Raw genomic sequence first — 19,360 nt, forward strand, 5'->3', positions numbered from 1 at the left:
AGAGAGCACCAACGTATCTGCTCCCCCACCTTCAAACCCGTACTGACCAGCATAGCGAAGTACGGTCACAAAACCCCAACGATCCACACGTGGCACGGGGGAGAGGGCCCTCATCGAGTGGCGGGGTGACAATTGGGCTGTGCGCGCGCTTGAAGTGAACACGTGAGACATCGCACGTGTGTGAGAAGATACCGGGCCACGTGCACGTTGTGTTTCGTTTTCATGGCAAAAACGAAACGCCTTGTAGCTTTTATTGTTCAAGGCCCGGTTTCGACACACTTCATCTCGACAGTCAGCCTTGCTTGTGTTTGAATCAATGCTCGGAGTACTTGCCGATCTTAGGCAAGGGCCCTCCTCTCTTTACGGTGAAGGGGCAACGGTGGAAGCTGTGGACCGGGATTCTGGTGGGCCAAGGTAGCATCGACACGGCCGTTCGCGTGCCCGCTAACGAGCAGCTTCTTCGTCTCGCTATCTCTCGTTTATCTCTCTCTCTCACCTCATCGCTCTTCATCTCGTGTCTCCGGCTGTGATCTTTACTCTTCAACACGTAGTGGTGGCCGTAGTAGTAGTAGACGTGGTCTTTCGCGACCAATATTATTCATGATAACGTTTTTTGGGTTCGATCGCGTAAAATGTAAATGGGCCGTCCATAAATGACGTCACGCGATTTTGGACGATTTTTGACCCCCCCCCCCCCCTTCGTCACACGGGGTCACAAAAAGTCAGACCCCCCCTCAAATATGACGTCACAAAGCTCTGCCCCCCCCCCCCCCACCAAATAAAAATGCTTAAAATCGCGTTAAGCTATTGTCATTGTAGTGCGTATTTAATGTAGCGCTGCACTCTGATGTTGTAGGAGAAAACATTTATTTAAAAAAGTATATTTAATTAAGTGTTGTCTATATAAGTTGCGCATTTTGATGTAACGTCACATTTCTCAACCCCCCCCCCCCCTCGTCACACATCGTCACAAATGTCTGACCTCCCCCCCCCCCTAGGTGCGTGACGTCATTTATGGACGGCCCCTTACTCGATGGTACATGCGGCCTGCTATGCTCGCATTCAAGCGCGCGTAAATACACACGACACAGGCACCCATGACTTGCATGCAGCAGAGTAACTTGTATTGTAAACATCGCGTTTCACAGTTGTTGCAGAGACAGCAATACTTGCAAACACTGCACATTTAAACGTCATTTTAAACGATTATGAAACAGCGGCTCAGAAGTCCAACGGAAATCAATCCCGTGCCCGGTTCACTTGATTTGGGGCGTGGGCATTGATGCAGTGGTTGTTAGCGCACTGCACTACGAACCTGGCAACCTGAGTTTAATTCCCAGCCTCGGCTAGCATCAGTAGCGTGTGATACAGGAGGTCGTGGGTTCAATCCCAACACCTGATGCCTGTTGTGTATTTGAAGTGTGTGGAGTTTTCTCTGGGTCCTCTGGTTTTTCCCTCCATATTTAGGATCAACATCATCCATTTAGAGTATTTGGCTGCTATAAATTTCCACGCGATAACAAGCCACTTCTTTGAGCTATCATTTGTGGTCCAGGTCTTTGATGTCCCCCCACCCCCCCACTCCCCTTCACCAACAGGTACAGACCAGCACGGTGAAGTATAGTCAAGTAACCAACGCGACAACGTTGATAGACAATTTCTTTTCGATACAAATTTTAACAAACAAAAAAGAAAAGCTTCAGAGTCCAACAAACGTGATTCATCCTTTGCAGGAAGGTACCTGTGATCTCATGTTAGCAGAGGTAGGCAAACACCCATAACGTCATCTTCTAGATTAATACAACATTTTTTTTAAAATTTCTGCTCGTTATAAAAAATTGCGATGGTTTTACTGAAGATGTGCGATTAAAAAATGATCGCATTCAGGCCGAATCTTTTTCCAGTTTTTTTTCCCCACAGAAGCATTTCACTACTAAACAAAGCACACAAGGCCTTGCTCCTAAAATTAAGGATGTCAGGATATCGTAAATAAATTATATCGTCATATTCAAGTTCATCAATAGAGCCGCAGCCCATGACTTTATAGCACGCAGGGCAAAGTGTCATCCTCTCACCCGGCCCCGGCGCCGGCACCAAAAAATCGTTGAGCCACCGGCCGCCACCGCTGACTCCATTTCCAATTACTCGGCGACACGTTCGCGAGATGGCCGGGGCGCCCAGGGGGGGCCCCCTCGGGATCACGTCCCGGAACTTCGGCGCCGTCCATCCATGGATCGACGCGCCTAGCCGAGCTCAACTTTCGCTCGGGCGGTGCCTGAACTCGAACTCCATCTCGGATCCGGTGAAGGATCCATCGGGGGACGGGCTGTCGGTGCGCGCCTCCGAGCCCGATTCCTCCGCTTCCACGCGCCGCCGCTCCCGCGCGCGGCCGGGGCTCTCGCCGCCCTCGCCGTCTCCCCCCTCTCCGGGCGGGCTCGGTGGCGGTGGGGGTCGCACGCCGAGCCGCGCCACCTCCTCGCGGGAGAGTCGCGAGGGCGGCGCGAACGAGGCCACGGCATCCGGGGAGGGGCGCCGCTGGCCAAATGTCGCCGTCGTCGTCGCCGCCGTGGCCCGCAAGGGAAACTCCTCCGAGCGTCTCGCGCCGGCGACCCCGCCGCAGGGTGTCGCCAGCTGGCGGCCGGCCGCCCTGTGTCGCGACAGATCCCCCGCGCTGGCCAAACCGGCGAGGACGTCCAAGCGGTCCGAAAGGAGTGACGCGCCGTTTATGGGCGACCGTGGCCACGAGTCACGGTTGCAGCGGCAGAGAGAGGAGGAGGAAGAGGTGTCACCAGCGTGGCTCTGGGACGAAGTGGCACCTGGTCGCTTGGCAAGGGGTGGTTCCTGGCCGACGAGGTTGTGGTTCGTCCGTCGACGATGCAGACTGTCGTCAGTGCACTGCTTCTCGAGATGGGGAAGAGGAGGATGAAGAGGGCGATGGTGACACTGACAGATAGAGTGACAGGTGTCGGGTTTCTGACTGAGGCAATCCTGAGAGCAATAAAGACAGTGCCTGTGATAAAGCTCTTCTTTATCCAGCTGCTGCTGCTGCTGATGATGATGATGATGCAGAGGTGGATGACGATGTTGTGGACGACGGCCCATCGTGGTGTCTGCCCCACGCGCACGCAGCGTCCGGTAGTGCATCTCCACGTCCGCGTCGGACGCGGCGATGCTGCTCGCGTTCTCCAGGTCGTAGTGCTCGGGCCGGACGTGGTGGCCGCCCCTTCTCACCGTCCCATCCTCCTCATCCTCATCGTCCTCCTCATCCAGCTGCCGCCCCACGGCGAACATTCTCCCGTGCTGAAGCTGCCGGGGAGCGGCAGGGCGTAGGGCCCGCTCGTCGACGATGGCGTAAGGCCGGCTCTCGGTCTGCTCCACGATGATGTCGGGCCGGCTCAGGCGCACCGTCCCGCCGTCATGCACGAACGCCTCGTTCACGCTGCCGCCCTTCGGCGCCGGCTTTTCGCACGCCAGGCGTTCCGCCGCCGACTCTGCCGGGCCGGCCGCCGACGCCACCGCTGCGGAGCCCGGAGCCTTGGGATGGCGGCGGCGCCGGGCAAGCAGCGCCAGCGCCGCACCCACCGCTGCAGCCGCCAGGAGAGCAGAGAGCAGCGGCACGGCGGTGACGGTCGCCAGCAGCCACGGCGCCGGGCCGCCATCTCCGGGACCGCTCTCCGCAGGGAGGAGGTCACGGCCCGCAAGCGGACACCTGGCGTGCGGGGAACAAGTTGTTGTTATTTTGTGATTAAGATTATCAACCAATAAGCACGAAGCTCAGAGAGCTGAATTGAGTTCAAGAGAACTCGCAGACAAACACTACGTTGTTGCGAAGGACCTAAAGCAAAAGATACCTGGGGATTTGATCTTCCACGAAGCTGCTCATGGTTCCCACCCCTAAACCGCATCCACTCGCACAGACCATGGCAGTAGATGTGGATATCTGATGATGCACGAATGGAACATTCCAGTAGTGTGACTTATACCTAGGCGCACCCACGCAGTCACTAGCCTTGCCCACACAGTCAGAGAGCTGCTTCCTCGATTTTCCTGACGTTTGTCCCCGCCCACTACTCAGGTAGTGCCGCCCTTCTAAAGCGAAACAAAATCCCGATTTTTACCAATTTCTACGGAACACCGGGACAGCCTCCCTGAAACCACCCCACGGCTGTTCCGGCCAAATCGGGACGCACCTCCGATTGGCAGCACAATTGGCTACGTAGGACGCGTAAGAAGTTCACCATACATACATACATTTACAAATCTATGAAATCTCACAGGCCAATTCATGGTTACTATCGCGGCGGGCGGTCGTGCCATTCGGACGCACGTGTCAGCGACGGCCGTGGTTCTGCGAGCCCCCCACGGTGCAAGAGGCAGCGCGTCCACGCTGACTCCGCGCAGGCACCCGTCCAGGCCCCGCGGACGCCCCTGGCGCTTGCCGAGGGCCCCGGGCAGCGTCGCCGTGGAGTCCACCCCCCCAACGCTCACTGAGCCATTGCTAAGCGGCCAGATGATGCTGGGAACAAAACCAAAAACATTATTTGAATAAACAATTTTTGCTTGCATACCCTGTGCTTAATTTCAGCCGGAACGGTCCACAACACTTTTCCGATAATTATTTTGGCATGCCACATTCACCTCACTGTACCCTACTGTATACGCCACACCTCCAATTAGCACGTTTGGTTATGTACAGTGCGAAAGAAGTTCAACGTACATACATACTGTCCATAGACTTACACTACCCATAGACTCAACACTGCACCGCCGATTAGCACGGTTGGCTACGAACGGTGCGAAAGAAGTTAAAAATATTTTCATACATGTTGCTATAAACCTGTTCAGGGGAATACAGGTATATAAGGTACAATAATATAGGATTATTAAAGAAAGGCAATACCTATTACTCTAGTGGTAGTGCCTTATGCTGATAATCCCTACTCCAAGCGAGTCTAGCAGCTTTCCATAACATATCTGAGTGAGAAATAAATGGCTGCATATGTCAGTAAGTGACGTCTGTACGTGCTGTTAATTTGTCTTGCCTGGAGTTGCCCGCGATGGTCCCTGCGGCCTGGCAGTGGTCCACATCCTGCACCTCGCCTGAATGTTCACAGTCATCTACGTGCACACTCAGGGTCTGTGAACGGGGAACCAGAGACCAGGCATTGGAACAAGACTCAAGAATAAATATCCACAGCGGCTTCGGTTTGCCCAGGACAGCCTCATGGAATGTCTTTGGGATGTTTTGCCAAATGCACATGAACCTTTTTCCCATTCCGAGATGCACTGCAAGTTGCATTGCAGGGTGGGTGTCCCGGTTCACCGCTGATTCTCGGAACGCGCAAGCGGCTCAGCTTTAATTTAATTTAGAGAGGCGTCATAGCGCCTTTGTTTTTAAAGACATCGTGCTCACAGCAGAGAACCGTAGCGACACGACCGCACTCCACAATAGCTGGCGCCCAACTGTGCCACACGCCCTCCCGTGCGGCCTTGTGGAAGCCTCAGTACCGATAAAGTAATTTTATAGAAGTTTTTCTTCCGGTTCCGTTCCAATGACGCTCACGGAATCGGAATAAAAACCGATGATGTGTACACGTACATCATCGGAACGGGAAAGCCAGCTTAGCTGGAGGGCAGCCTCATGCAGTGCAGGTCATGGAGGTTATATGATTACATTTCAGTGCGCCGGTAATTGCTGGTTGGTTGAAGGTTAGGAGAATAGACGTGGGAGCATGAAATTCGGACCGTTGCCGCCAGCACGTAAGTCCAACTTTTTATCAAATAACCTTATGCGATCTTCAACATCCAATGCGTAATTTATGGTTAACACAACCACTACTAACCCTTTCCCGTTCCGATGATGTACGTGCATACGTCACAAGTTATTAATCTACGCCGGAGGGCATGCAGCAAAGTTTGGCGCCAGCCATCGTAGGGTGCGGTCGTGTCGCTACGGTTCTCTGCGGTGATAACAATACAATGTCTTCATTAAAAACAGCGGTGCTACGCCCTCTCTATAAACAAAATTATCGAGGAGGCCCTCGCGCGTTGGCGAGATTCAGCGGGTGAACGAGACACACCCCCACACCGATACCCCGCAATGTGCATTATGTCTCGGAACGGGAAAGGGGTTAAATGAAGGCGGCAGCTGGGGGGGCCCCAATCACAAACCTCCGCTACGCAAGTGGCTCGTTCGCCCGGTTTCTGCCATGAGTGACCGCTGGTGCCATCAACCAAACAAAACAACAGTGGCATAAGACCTTTCCACGACGCAGGGCAGCAATGGTGTGGTAGTTTCCGTCGCTTAGGCCTTGCCCTGCCTCCACGGTGATGACCTCTCCACCGAGGTCAAGCGAGACGGAAGCGCGACCTCCCATGAGCCACATGGACAGACACCAACGTCCTCCTGTCGACGCACACAAAGGGGCGTTAAACTAAACTATTTTTCATTTTACCAGGTGAGACCCACTGAGCTACGTAGCTATTTTTCAGAAGCGACCTGGCCGCAAATGATGGCTCAAGAAAGTGGTTTATCATGCGAAAATGTATCACAGCCAAATATTCCAAGCGCATGATGTTGATTCTAAATGTGGAGGGAAAAACCGGAGAACCCGGAGAAAATCCACACGACCACGGGGGAGAGAGACACTCAAACTCCATGCAAACAGCAGGCGTCATGGTTGGGATCGAACCCACGACCTCCTGTATACCAGGCCAGGTAGTTGACATCTCCCAGCCATCGTGGCGTCCTTACCAGACGTCTTGGAAGAGGTGGGAGAGTTACCCACACTTTACCCCACCACTCACAAACTGCCTGCACATCGACTGGGGCTGCGACCGCTTATGCTGCTGGGTGGCCAGAGATGGGGGCATTCAAATAACTGTCCCCGTTGCTTCAGCTGCCACATTGGGAGTCCCGTCTGACAACTATTACACTCGGCTTTGCAATGACGATGAAGGGGACGGCGATGATGTTTGTAGTGATGTGATGACAATGGAATGCGGACGGTTGTGAAAATTACAGTGGTGACACAACGTTGTTGATGTTCGTGATGACAATGGCGACAACATCGATCTCGTGATGACGATGATGGAGACGACATTGATGCTTGTGATGATGATGATGATGAAGATGATAATGGCAATGACGTTGATGCTCGTGATGATGATGGCGACGATGTTGATGCTCGTGATGATGATGATGATGACGGTGTTGATGCTCGTGATGATGATGGTGACGATGTTGATGCTCGTGATGATGATGGTGATGACAATGTTGATGCTCGTGATGATGGTGATGACGTTGATGCTCGTGATGATGATGATGACGACGACGTTGATGCTCGTGATGATGATGGTGATGACTATAATGCTCGTAATGATGATGATGGTGGGCGATGTTGATGCTCGTGATGATGATGATGACAACGATGTTGATGCTCGTGATGATAATGGCGACAACTCTCTCCATGGCGCACACCGTCGTCGCGGGCGAGCAGGAGCAGCTGTGCACTTGTCCGCGTCGTTGCCACCTCCAGCCGAATCTCATTCCTCTCCGGGTCCAGAATCCGCGCCGGGAATTCCATGAATGAGGAGCCCTGGAAGCCGAACCCCTGCTCCTCGCAGGTCGCTCCGCTCCCCTCCTCCTCCACAACCGTCTCCCCTACGGCCGCTCCGTCTGCGGCCGCCCCCTCCGCAGCCGCCCCATTCTCCACGGGCGCCCCCGTTGTCAGTGTCGCGGCGCCCGCGCCCGCCCCCCGCGTCTCCCCGTCGCACTCGGGAGCCGCGGCGGCCCCCGGCGGGCACTCGCACGTCCACGGAGGGCCGGCGGCGCCGTCCGACACTAGGACGAACGTCTCGCTCTCGGCGACGGCGAGGAGGCCGGGGCCCACGGCCGGACCCCGGCTCGTGCAGCGCGCCGGCGCCACGCAGTCCGACAGGCGGCACGCGTCGGCCACCACCTCGAACGAGCCCCCGAGCCTGGCGTTTGGGTCCGGCTTTGGGTCCCGGGCCGACAAGGCCTGCAGGAACCTCCGAGCGTCGCGGGCGCAAAAGCCGCGTCCGTCGCTGCCGTCGCCGCCGTCGGTTCTGGCGAGCGCCGCCCAGGCGTAGGAGGCGTTCCCGTGGCGAAACGCGTGGAGCATGCGCAGGTCCGCTCCGACGGAACTCAGCAGCGCCGAGGCGGAGGCAAGGAGCGGTGCGAGGCCGGTGTCGAGAAAGCGGCCGAGCTCCGTGCAGCCGAGCGAGAGGAGCGCGGCGCCAGCGAGGGAGGCGCCGTCGTAGGGCGCAAAGCGCAGGCGCGCGGCGTTCAGCACGGGCGCGTGGAGGCCGTCGCTCGCCTCCACCCACAGCACGACCATCGCCGGCGTGCCGTGGCAGTCGAGCGGCTCAGACAGCAGGTCGCACGTACCTGGCGTGATGCTGAAAGCTCCGGATGACGACGGCGACAAATGAGATGGTGACCGCGATTGCGACGATGCGGACGACGGCGGCGACTGAACCAAGGACGTGGATGGCCACGGCGGCGGCGCCGACGATGGATCGGTGCCCTCTGCGGTCCCCACGATCCGGCACGTGAATTCGTCATCCGAGTCAAGGTCGATCGGCCGCACGTCTCCGAGGAAACCACCGGGGAAGGTCGTACCAAAGAAGCTGACGAGGATGTCGAGGCGGCGCGGTGAAGGCGCGTTGTCGTTCACGTCGCCCACCTCCACCGTGATCTCCACCACCGACGTGAGCCGGGGCGTCCCCGAGTCGGACACCGCCACCGCGAGCGCCACCTCCCCCGTCTCCTCGCGGTCCAGCTTGGCGGTCGTGCGCAACACCCCGTCGCCGCTCAGGGTGAAGAACCGCGACGGCCGCGCCAGGCGGTAGGAAAAAGGCGGCCCGTTCTCCTCGGCGTCGGCGTCGCGGCCGCTCAGCCGGGCCACGGGCGTGCCGGGCGGACGGCCCTCGTCGACGCGCCACCGGACGGACGTCAGCGCGGGCGCGTTGTCGTTGGCGTCGTCGACGTCGACCCGCAGGAGCGCCGTGCCCGTGGCCGCGGGGCTCCCCTCGTCCACGGCGAGGACGAGCAGCGCGTAGGCGTCCCGCGTCTCCCGGTCGAGCGGCGACGCCGACGTCACGAGGCCCGAGGCCGCGTCGATGGCGAACGCCGGGCGCGACGCCGGCACCGCCGCCGGCGCCGGATCGTCGCCGAGCCGGAAGGAGAAGCGAGCGAATTGCGGGACGCGGTCGGGATCGTGAGCCATCACGGCGATCACGGGCGTCCCCGGGGGGGCGTCCTCGCGCACTCGCGCCCGGTAGACATCGCGCGAGAAGCGGGGCGCCTCGTTGGCATCCGTAATGATCACCGTCACCGTCGCCTCGTCCAGCCGCTCGGCGCTCGTCACGGCGCCGGGGTTTTTGGCGACCACGGTCAGAGTCACGCGAGCCACGGTGTCCAGTGGGGAGTCTGGGACGGCGGAAGAGGGTGCCGAGCCGGACGCGAGCCTCCCCACCACGACCACCTCGCCCGAGAGCGAGTCCAACCCCAGGCCGTGCCTCCGCGCCGCCGACTCGGCGCCCACGAGGTGGAACTCCACCCGCCCGGCGCGCCCGGCGTCACGGTCGGTGGCTGAGACGGCGCCGACGTGAGTGCCCGGTGCGGCCGTCTCGGAGACGCGGTGCACGAAGCCGGCGGTGGAAAACCTCGGCGGGAACTCATTCTCGTCGAGCAACTCGACGCGCACCAGCGCCGTGCCGCTCAGCCGCGCCGCTGCACCGGGCAGCCCATCCGCAGCGATCACCGCGAAGCGGTAGCGAGGCCGCGCCTCGTAGTCGAGCCGCCCCGCCGTGACGACGACGCCGGTGTCCGCGTCGACGGCGAACGGCAGCGCGGGGTCGGCCAGCGAGTAGCGCGGGGTGCCGTCACCATCGCCGTCGGCGTCGCGTGCGTGCACCTCTGCCACGAACGTCCCCGCCGGCGCGGCCTCGCTCAGCTCGGCGCGGTACTCAGCACGTTCGAATGCCGGCGTGTTGTCGTTGCAGTCGGCGACGGTCACGGTAACTGCGGCCGTGGCGGCGGCGCTCCCCCAGCCGTCGCGCGCCGACACGACGTACCGATAGGAGCGGGTCATCTCGAAGTCGAGCGGCGCGGCCAGGCGCACGACGCCGGCATCCACCGAGAAGGGCGCCGCGCCGGCGCCCAACAGCGAGTAGACCAGCGGCGGCCCGGCCGCGTCCTCCGCCGCCTCCGCCACCGCGAGCAGCACCGCGGAGCCGAGCGGTGTGCACTCGGGCACGGTGGCAACGAACTCGGCTCTCGCGAACGCCGGCCCCCGGGCTGCCCAGCCATCCTCGACGACCCTCATGAGCACCGCTGCCTCAGCGGAGAGCGGCCGCGGCAGGCCGCGGTCCTGCGCCCGCACGGCGAGCGAGAGGGTGGTGCCAGCGCGACCGCGCAACGCAGAGCGGAGCGTCAGCCACCCGCCGGCAGGGTCCACCGTGAACAGCGTAGGCCCGGCGCTGCCATTTCCGTCGACGATGGAGAAAACGACTTCGGCGGCGGGGCCGAGGTCGCGGTCGTCAGAAGCTGAGACGCGGAGCACGCGGGAGCCGACGGGTGCTGAGGTCGCCACGGTGGTGACGTAGAGCGGTGCCGAGAAGACGGGCGGGTGCTCGTTGGCGTAGACGAGGTCCACGGCGAGCGTCGTCTCGGAGGTGAGCGGCTCGGGGCGGCCGCGGTCCGAGGCCACGAGCGTCAGGAGGACACGGTGGCCGAGGAGGGCCGAGGTCGGGGGTCGCGGCAGGAGGAGGCGGCCGCGCGTCGAGATCTCGCCCGTGGAGGCATCGACGCAGAATTCCTGAAAGGGGCGGTCGGCATTTCAGGTCAGATGCAGGAGAATCATTCGCGAGTGACGGAGGACGCGTCGGCGCTTGCTGGACCACGCGGCTCCAACAAATTCTCCCCGCCGATGTTCACTCACCTCCAGGATGTCGTTGTCGCCGCCGAGCGAGTAAAACACCTCCCCGTTCTCCCCATCGTCGGGGTCCGCCGCGGCCACGCGCGCCACCAGGCAGCCACCCTCCAGCAGGCACTCGGGCACTGCCAGCGGTGATGACGGCACCCCGACGAACGCCGGCGCATTGTCGTTGACGTCCGTCACGACCACCACCACGTCCGTGTTGACCGCGAACGCGGCGCCGCGCGCCAGCAGGCGCAGCGCGTGCCGCCTGCCCCCCGCAGCCTCCCGGTCGAGCGGCGCGGCCACCCGCACCACGCCGGTTTCCGGCTCGACGGAGAACGGCGCCGGCGTCGCCGTCGGCACCAGGGAGTAGGACATGGCGGCATTGTCACCCTCGTCCTCGTCCTCGGCCCATGTGCGCAGCACGACCGTCCCCGGGGCGGCGTCCTCCGGCACCGCGCCGGTGAAGATGCGCGGGAAGCGCGGGGGGTTGTCGTCCGCATCGAGCACCGTCACCGCGATGACGGCGGCGGCGGTGACGCCGTCGCCGTCCTCCGCCAGCGCCAGCAGCTCGTGCGTGGCGCCCGTCTCGCGGTCCAGTGGGTGCAGGGTGCTGAGCTGCCCGCTGGCGGGGTCGACGGCGAAGGCCGGGAGGCCGCCCGGGGGCGGCGTGAGCGAGTAGCGCACGGCGCCGCCGGGGCCGGCGTCAGCGTCGGACGCTTGCAGGACACAGCCCGGGATGGGGCCCGCGGGAGAGTTCTCCGGGACCTGGTCCACACACGTGCAGAAAAACTCGTTTACACGTTGTAATGTACGTTGTGTCTATGCCGCCACCACCACCAACACACCAAGGGTTGTTGATTGACGATGATAAGTATCTTCACTTGAAGGCATTAAAACTGGCTTCTTGAGTGCAGCGAGTTGATTGTCTCAGCCTGGGCGCAAATGACCGTGCGCACAAAAACACCGCATTCATTGCATTGTGCACTGAACGTGGGCAAAATCCAGCTCTTAACATTAACAAATTTCCGTTTGACTTGTCATGTGCCTGATGATGGTGGTGGAGTGGGTGTGAACGCATCGACTCATTTTGCGTGGACTTTGAAATAGCCACTTCTGCAGGCCGTTTTCAAACAGACAAGTTACGGACAGATTATGTGTCTCACGGCATGAAAAATGTAACCGTGCATCTCATAAACGTGACTTTTCCACCCAATAACAATAACACGACGAGAATAACACTTTGGGGTGGAAAATAAAAACGAAACCACCGCTGTACCACCTTCTCCTAATATCAGCGGCGCATCTCTCCGCTCGTCACCTGGCACGTGACGGGGTCGCGCTCGAAGCGCGGCACGTTGTCGTTGACGTCCGTGACGGCCACGTCCACCCTCACGTAGCTGGAGAACGGCGGGAAGCCCGCGTCGCGGCACTCCACGAACACGGCCACGCTCGCCCGCTCCTCGAAGTCCAGCGGCCTAGCCAGCGACACGGCCCCGCTCGCCCGCTCCACCTCGAACGGGCCGTCCCCTCCGCCCGCCGCGTAGAACCACACGGGGGCCGCGCCGGGCCGGGATGTCTCGGCCTCCACCCCGGCCACGGTCGTCCCCGCCGGCGCGTCTTCCGGCAGCGCGATGGGCGGCGGCGACCGAAGGCGCACGCGGGGACGCGGGAACGAGGCCGCGTCCCGGAAGCGGACCGTGATGGTGGTGGCGGCGCTGCGGTGCGGAGGGGCGAGCTCGGTGGCCGCGAGGTGCACGGTGAAGTCGGCGGGGCCGCGGAGCGGTGCGGCGGCGCTCAGCGAGCCCAGCGAGGGATCGAGCGCCAGGAGGTGAGCATCGTCGCCCGACAGCGAGAAGCGCAGGGACGCGTTGGCGCCATAGTCGGCGTCGACGGCGGTGGGGACGAAGATGAGGGCGCCTGGAGAGGTGAGCGCACGCACGCAATTACGGCACACTCGGTTGAACCATTTACCATCAACTCTTTGTTACCAGGTAAGGCCCACTGAGCTACGTAGCTCTTTTTCTGAAGCAATCTGGACAGCGAACGATAGTTCAACAAAGTAGATGATAACGGGTAAATGTATAGCAGCAACATAATCCAAGATGTCACGCTTGCGAACCCGTTAGTTCTCGGAAGCTAAGCAAATTTTATTCTGGATAGCGCTTGGATTGTACCAACAGGTTGCTGTAGGCCTGGACAGCAAGCGATAGGCAAACAAAGCGGCACTTCATTGTGTGGAAATGGATGGCTGCGACGGACCCAAATCAATATTGTCAATACTGATCACCTTGAGAATAGGTTTTCCACTTTTTTCTGGCAACAAAACAGCTGTGTTAAGATGTTAAAACACCAAACTGAAACCTTTTACAAGGAATCATGTCTGCATTAACCACAATACTTGGTGGTCAGAATACAAACAAAAAACATACTCTGATAATATATGAATTGTCTTTGAAACGGACTGGTCCACACCAGAGACAGCTTTCTTTGGAGCCTCGTCTCAAACGGTGTTAGACTAGAGAACGCCAAAAGGCGTACAGCACAATGACAACGCACTATCAGGGGTGAGCAGCTATATCATGGGACCTCCTTTGCCAGTACCAAAATATGAGAAGAGGTTTTCCCCTTTTTTCTGGCAACAAAGCAGGTCACGGCAGGAATTCAAACAGATGTGTTAAGATGTTAAAACACCAAACTGAAACCTTTTACAAGGAATCATGTCTGCAAGTATTGTGGTTAATGCAGACATGATTCCTTGTAAAAAGTTTCAGTTTGGTGTTTTAACATCTTAACACCTGTTTTGTTGCCAGAAAAAAGGGGAAAACCTATTATCATATTTTGGTACTGGCAAAGGAGGTCCCATGACTGATCACCTTTATTTTGAAGTCTCAGAAGACTGATTAGACATTATAATTGCATCAAAATTGGTAACAGGGTCCATTAAACACTGATAAACAGATTTGCTGATTCAAATATAGATTTTAGACGGTTTTATGAGGACCGGTGTTTTATGCTGCACTGGTGGACTGCCAATACGTCCATTTAGTATTTTTTGGTTTAGCAGGTGAGGTCCGTCTAAGGTATGTAGCTATTTTTTAGAAGCGATCTGCCAAATGATAGCTCAACGAAATTTATAAGCAGCCAAATACTCGAGAAGCATGATGTTGATTTGAACGTGGAAGAAAAAAGTGGAGGAAAAAAGTGGAACCGGAGAAAAATTTACGCGACCACAGGGAGAGAGACACGCAGACTCCAAATATACAGCAGGCGTGAGGGTCAGGATTGAACCCACGACCTTCTGTATACCAGGCGAGGTAGTTAACATCTCCTAGCCACCGTGATGATGATGAGAGACACGCAAACTCCAAATATACAGCAGGCGTGAGGGTCAGGATTGAACCCACGACCTTCTGTATACCAGGCGAGGTAGTTAACATCTCCTAGCCACCGTGATGATGATGAGAGACACGCAAACTCCAAATATACAGCAGGCGTGAGGGTCAGGATTGAACCCACGACCTTCTGTATACCAGGCGAGGTAGTTAACATCTAGCCACCGTGATGATGATGAGAGACACGCAAACTCCAAATATACAGCAGGCGTGAGGGTCAGGATTGAACCCACGACCTTCTGTATACCAGGCGAGGTAGTTAACATCTCCTAGCCACCGTGATGATGATGAGAGACACGCAAACTTCAAATATACAGCAGGCGTGAGGGTCAGGATTGAACCCCCGACCTTCTGTATACCAGGCGAGGTAGTTAACATCTCTAGCCACCTGTGATGATGATGAGAGACACGCAAACTCCAAATATACAGCAGGCGTGAGGGTCAGGATTGAACCCCCGACCTTCTGTATACCAGGCGAGGTAGTTAACATCTCCTAGCCACCGCGGTCGTAATAACTGAGTACGTTTGGTGTCCGTGCTGTTCTCGTCACATCGGGCGATCGTCACAAAGGTTAGACGCGATCTGCGGTCATTTGCCCCGTCGGGGGCGACGTCATTCCGTGCAATTAAAATCGAGCAAGTTGCCGGTAACTTTTTTGTTTATTTGGTGAAATGTGGACGATGACGTCGGCACACGGTGTCCTGCTGGTTTTGTGAATGACGTCACCGGATGTCTCGCGTCGACTGTGACGGTGCGCGGTATTTTAGAGTGAATGCACGCCACCGTGATAACCAGGGCAGCCTGCCAGATTCGAACAGCACATAGACAAGAGACATATGGGCACACGGCCACAGACTCGCACTTACACACACATGGACAGACAGGCACACACATGTACAGACAAAGATCCCCTGTATAGTCTGTAATATAGTGTTGGGGCAAGTGCTGTGAGCGAGTAGCAGCACCTATGAAGGCCAGCACTGTGGCACACGCGGGGGTGGGTGGGTGGCCAGCACCACGCCCGGCCGCCTTTGTCTCCCTAGTGGCGATGTTTACACACCTCACTCGGTACTCATTTCAGGCTGAGTCGACCTAGGGGAGGCCCAGGACCAGTTCAGATAATCGTTACTGATGTTGGCCGTGAGTGGGAATCAAACCCGGGTCGCCAGATTCGTAGCGCAGCGCGCTAACCGCTACTACACTACCGCTCTGCACACACACACGCACTCACCCCCACCAGACCCAGTTTCACCGTGAAGGCCACGGAAAGCGAGCGAGGGCAAGTACGTTTAATGAGCGACAATGAAAGGACCCGGCCCGGCACGCGGGGAGGTGGCGGTGCGGCAGCCACGCGTGCCTGGCCTCTTTGTCCGTTGACCCTGATCACAGGAGAAGAGGTCATGGCCGGCAGGCAGAGGTCACGCTGGAGAGGATGCATGGGTCTCGCATCACTCACCATCGTTTTTTTAACAAGTTGTTTTTTTCCCCGTAGTAAATGCACACCGTCGCATCGCCAGCCAGCCAGGGTTGGTTGGTGAGCCAGGTGAGGCCTGGGACAGGTGACCGCCAGGTGTCACCGGCAGTGACGATTGTCACATCCTCACCCCATTGGCTCATACACCACGACCAATTAAATCAACCGCCACCGCCTATTAGTCGTGCAGATTGCTCTTTGGCACAGCAAGGTCGCCTGGCAAATTGGGGCTTCCGCGGCTTCACGAAATAGAACCGCCGGGGGTGAATCTCTACCGTACGCGCGACCATCACGTGGACTCCTATGGTCACCCTCGCAGCGGCGGCTTTTTTGGCTCGGCCGTCGAACAAAGACCAACGCCGCATAGTGTGACGCTTTCAGATGCGCTTCTGCGGACGTCTGCAATGATCTTCCTTCGGATATCAGGAAGCCACTGGGGCTGTGCGCTATTAAATCACCTATATTGAAAACGACTCTCTTTAGAACAAATTTTTGTGCGTTAGTTTGTTGTCCTTCCCCGCACCTCTGATTAGCACGGTTGGCTACGTACAGCGCGAAAGAAGTTCAACGTACATATACACACACACGTTCAACGCACTCAATGGAATCCGTGCGTCTCTCGACAGATCCACCCACAGCGACCGTCACAATCAGAGTGTGAACGTGGGAACACTGACCACACAGCAGTGAACCATTATGCAAGTTTCTATACGAATCTACGGGTTTATGTGCGAGTCTAGGGGTCTCTATACGAGTCTACGGGTTTATGTGCGAGTCTAAAGGTCTCTATGCGAGTCTACGGGTTTATGTGCGAGTTTAAAGGTCTCTATGCGAGTCTATGGGTTTCTGTGCGATGTAAGTCGATGAGACACGTTGTGTGTGACCGCACTGTGAACTCGAAGCCCTCCAAACGAACTTCAACTGAAGCCACGTCCTGGCTAACAATTTATATGAAGCATTAAACCCCCCCCCCCACCCCCTCCGGCCTTTGCACCTGATTGGCTCACAGGTAATGACATCACATTTATCCCTCCATTTAAGACTGAAACAGGAGGATTTTTCCACAACGCTGGCTGTCACCTGACGATGCTGGTTGTAATCACTGGCGAAACGTCACAGCACTCGAATTGTAAATGTTGTGGATTTACTCCCAAACACACCACCGGTGCGCTGTACCGGTAACGAATTGGCACGTTTTTGTTCACGTTGACAAACCTTACTGATTGGCTGTGTCGGATGGTGGCTGGTTTAATGACATTTATATTTACGCGATCTAATCCAAACCTCTATATTGGTCGCGGAAGCCTTACTACGTGTTAAACCAAATCTGAATTTCGCCTTTCAGGTTTTATACGTAACCAGTAACACCCCGAATTACGTCTTTCCCTTTAACGTCATTTCGCAAATACTCTCGTCACGTTATTATCAACGCGGCTACCCCGAGTAGCGTCACCTCAACCCCACTCACAGCATCGTCGTCGTCCGTCCTGTCTTGTTATCTGTCGCCTCTTAGCCTTCGCCTCCCCCTCCTCCACCACCACTACCAGCACCTACTACGATTACCGTGTGAATCGCTTTGATTGACGTCGTTTCGATATTCGTCGTTGCACCCTTCGGGGACGCATCCCCGACGTGAAGCACTGGGTGTGTTGCTGTAAAGCAGTGGGTGTGTTGCTGTAAAGCACTGGGTGTGTTGCTGTAAAGCACTGGGTGTGTTGCTGTGAAGCACTGGGTGTGTTGCTGTAAAGCACTGGGTGTGTTGCTGTAAAGCACTGGGTGTGTTGCTGTAAAGCACTGGGTGTGTTGCTGTAAAGCACTGGGTGTGTTGCTGTGAAGCACTGGGTGTGTTGCTGTGAAGCACTGGGTGTGTTGCTGTGAAGCACTGGGTGTGTTGCTGTAAAGCACTGGGTGTGTTGCTGTAAAGCACTGGGTGTGTTGCTGTGAAGCACTGGGGGTGTTGCTGTAAAGCACTGGGGGTGTTGCTGTAAAGCACTGGGTGTGTTGCTGTGAAGCACTGGGTGTGTTGCTGTGAAGCACTGGGTGTGTTGCTGTAAAGCACTGGGTGTGTTGCTGTAAAGCACTGGGTGTGTTGCTGTAAAGCACTGGGTGTGTTGCTGTAAAGCACTGGGTGTGTTGCTGTGAAGCACTGGGTGTGTTGCTGTGAAGCACTGGGTGTGTTGCTGTAAAGCACTGGGTGTGTTGCTGTAAAGCACTGGGTGTGTTGCTGTGAAGCACTGGGTGTGTTGCTGTAAAGCACTGGGTGTGTTGCTGTGAAGCACTGGGTGTGTTGCTGTGAAAGCACTGGGTGTGTTGCTGTGAAGCACTGGGTGTGTTGCTGTAAGCACTGGGTGTGTTGCTGTGAAGCACTGGGTGTGTTGCTGTAAAGCACTGGGGGTGTTGCTGTAAAGCACTGGGTGTGTTGCTGTGAAGCACTGGGTGTGTTGCTGTAAGCACTGGGTGTGTTGCTGTAAAGCACTGGGTGTGTTGCTGTAAAGCACTGGGTGTGTTGCTGTAAAGCACTGGGTGTGTTGCTGTGAAGCACTGGGTGTGTTGCTGTAAAGCACTGGGTGTGTTGCTGTAAAGCACTGGGTGTGTTGCTGTAAAGCACTGGGTGTGTTGCTGTAAAGCACTGGGTGTGTTGCTGTAAAGCACTGGGTGTGTTGCTGTAAGCACTGGGTGTGTTGCTGTAAAGCACTGGGTGTGTTGCTGTAAAGCACTGGGTGTGTTGCTGTAAAACACTGGGTGTGTTGCTGTGAAGCACTGGGTGTGTTGCTGTAAAGCAGTGGGTGTGTTGCTGTGAAGCACTGGGTGTGTTGCTGTAAAGCACTGGGTGTGTTGCTGTAAAGCACTGGGTGTGTTGCTGTGAAGCACTGGGTGTGTTGCTGTAAAGCACTGGGTGTGTTGCTGTGAAGCACTGGGTGTGTTGCTGTGAAGCACTGGGTGTGTTGCTGTGAAGCACTGGGTGTGTTGCTGTAAAGCACTGGGTGTGTTGCTGTGAAGCACTGGGTGTGTTGCTGTAAAGCACTGGGTGTGTTGCTGTAAAGCACTGGGTGTGTTGCTGTAAAGCAGTGGGTGTGTTGCTGTAAAGCACTGGGTGTGTTGCTGTAAAGCACTGGGTGTGTTGCTGTAAAGCACTGGGTGTGTTGCTGTAAAGCACTGGGTGTGTTGCTGTAAAGCACTGGGTGTGTTGCTGTAAAGCACTGGGTGTGTTGCTGTAAAGCACTGGGTGTGTTGCTGTAAAGCACTGGGTGTGTTGCTGTAAAGCACTGGGTGTGTTGCTGTAAAGCACTGGGTGTGTTGCTGTAAAGCACTGGGTGTGTTGCTGTGAAGCACTGGGTGTGTTGCTGTAAAGCACTGGGTGTGTTGCTGTAAAGCACTGGGTGTGTTGCTGTAAAGCACTGGGTGTGTTGCTGTAAAGCAGTGGGTGTGTTGCTGTAAAGCACTGGGTGTGTTGCTGTAAAGCACTGGGTGTGTTGCTGTAAAGCACTGGGTGTGTTGCTGTAAAGCACTGGGTGTGTTGCTGTAAAGCACTGGGTGTGTTGCTG

General features: G+C 57.0%; 1 protein-coding gene across 1 annotated transcript in view; it reads right to left on the reverse strand.

The window, feature by feature from the left end:
* Positions 1 to 1,107: 1,107 nt before the first annotated feature.
* LOC133357736 (protocadherin Fat 4-like) overlaps positions 1,108 to 19,360 on the reverse strand; it is a 66,880-nt gene continuing 48,627 nt past the window's right edge. Inside the window, exons 11-17 of the mRNA XM_061575830.1 lie at positions 12,268 to 12,866; positions 10,968 to 11,714; positions 7,481 to 10,844; positions 6,261 to 6,406; positions 5,043 to 5,137; positions 4,328 to 4,516; positions 1,108 to 3,709 (exon numbers count right to left, since the gene is read on the reverse strand). Of these exons, the coding sequence (XP_061431814.1) occupies positions 2,254 to 3,709; positions 4,328 to 4,516; positions 5,043 to 5,137; positions 6,261 to 6,406; positions 7,481 to 10,844; positions 10,968 to 11,714; positions 12,268 to 12,866 (6,596 nt within the window). The 3' untranslated portion in view covers positions 1,108 to 2,253. The remainder of the gene's footprint in view (positions 3,710 to 4,327; positions 4,517 to 5,042; positions 5,138 to 6,260; positions 6,407 to 7,480; positions 10,845 to 10,967; positions 11,715 to 12,267; positions 12,867 to 19,360) is intronic.

Source organism: Lethenteron reissneri, chromosome 59 (assembly GCF_015708825.2).
Source record: "Lethenteron reissneri isolate LAM-NWPU_2019-01 chromosome 59, ASM1570882v1, whole genome shotgun sequence".
In the NCBI taxonomy this organism is placed as follows: Eukaryota; Metazoa; Chordata; class Hyperoartia; order Petromyzontiformes; family Petromyzontidae; genus Lethenteron; species Lethenteron reissneri.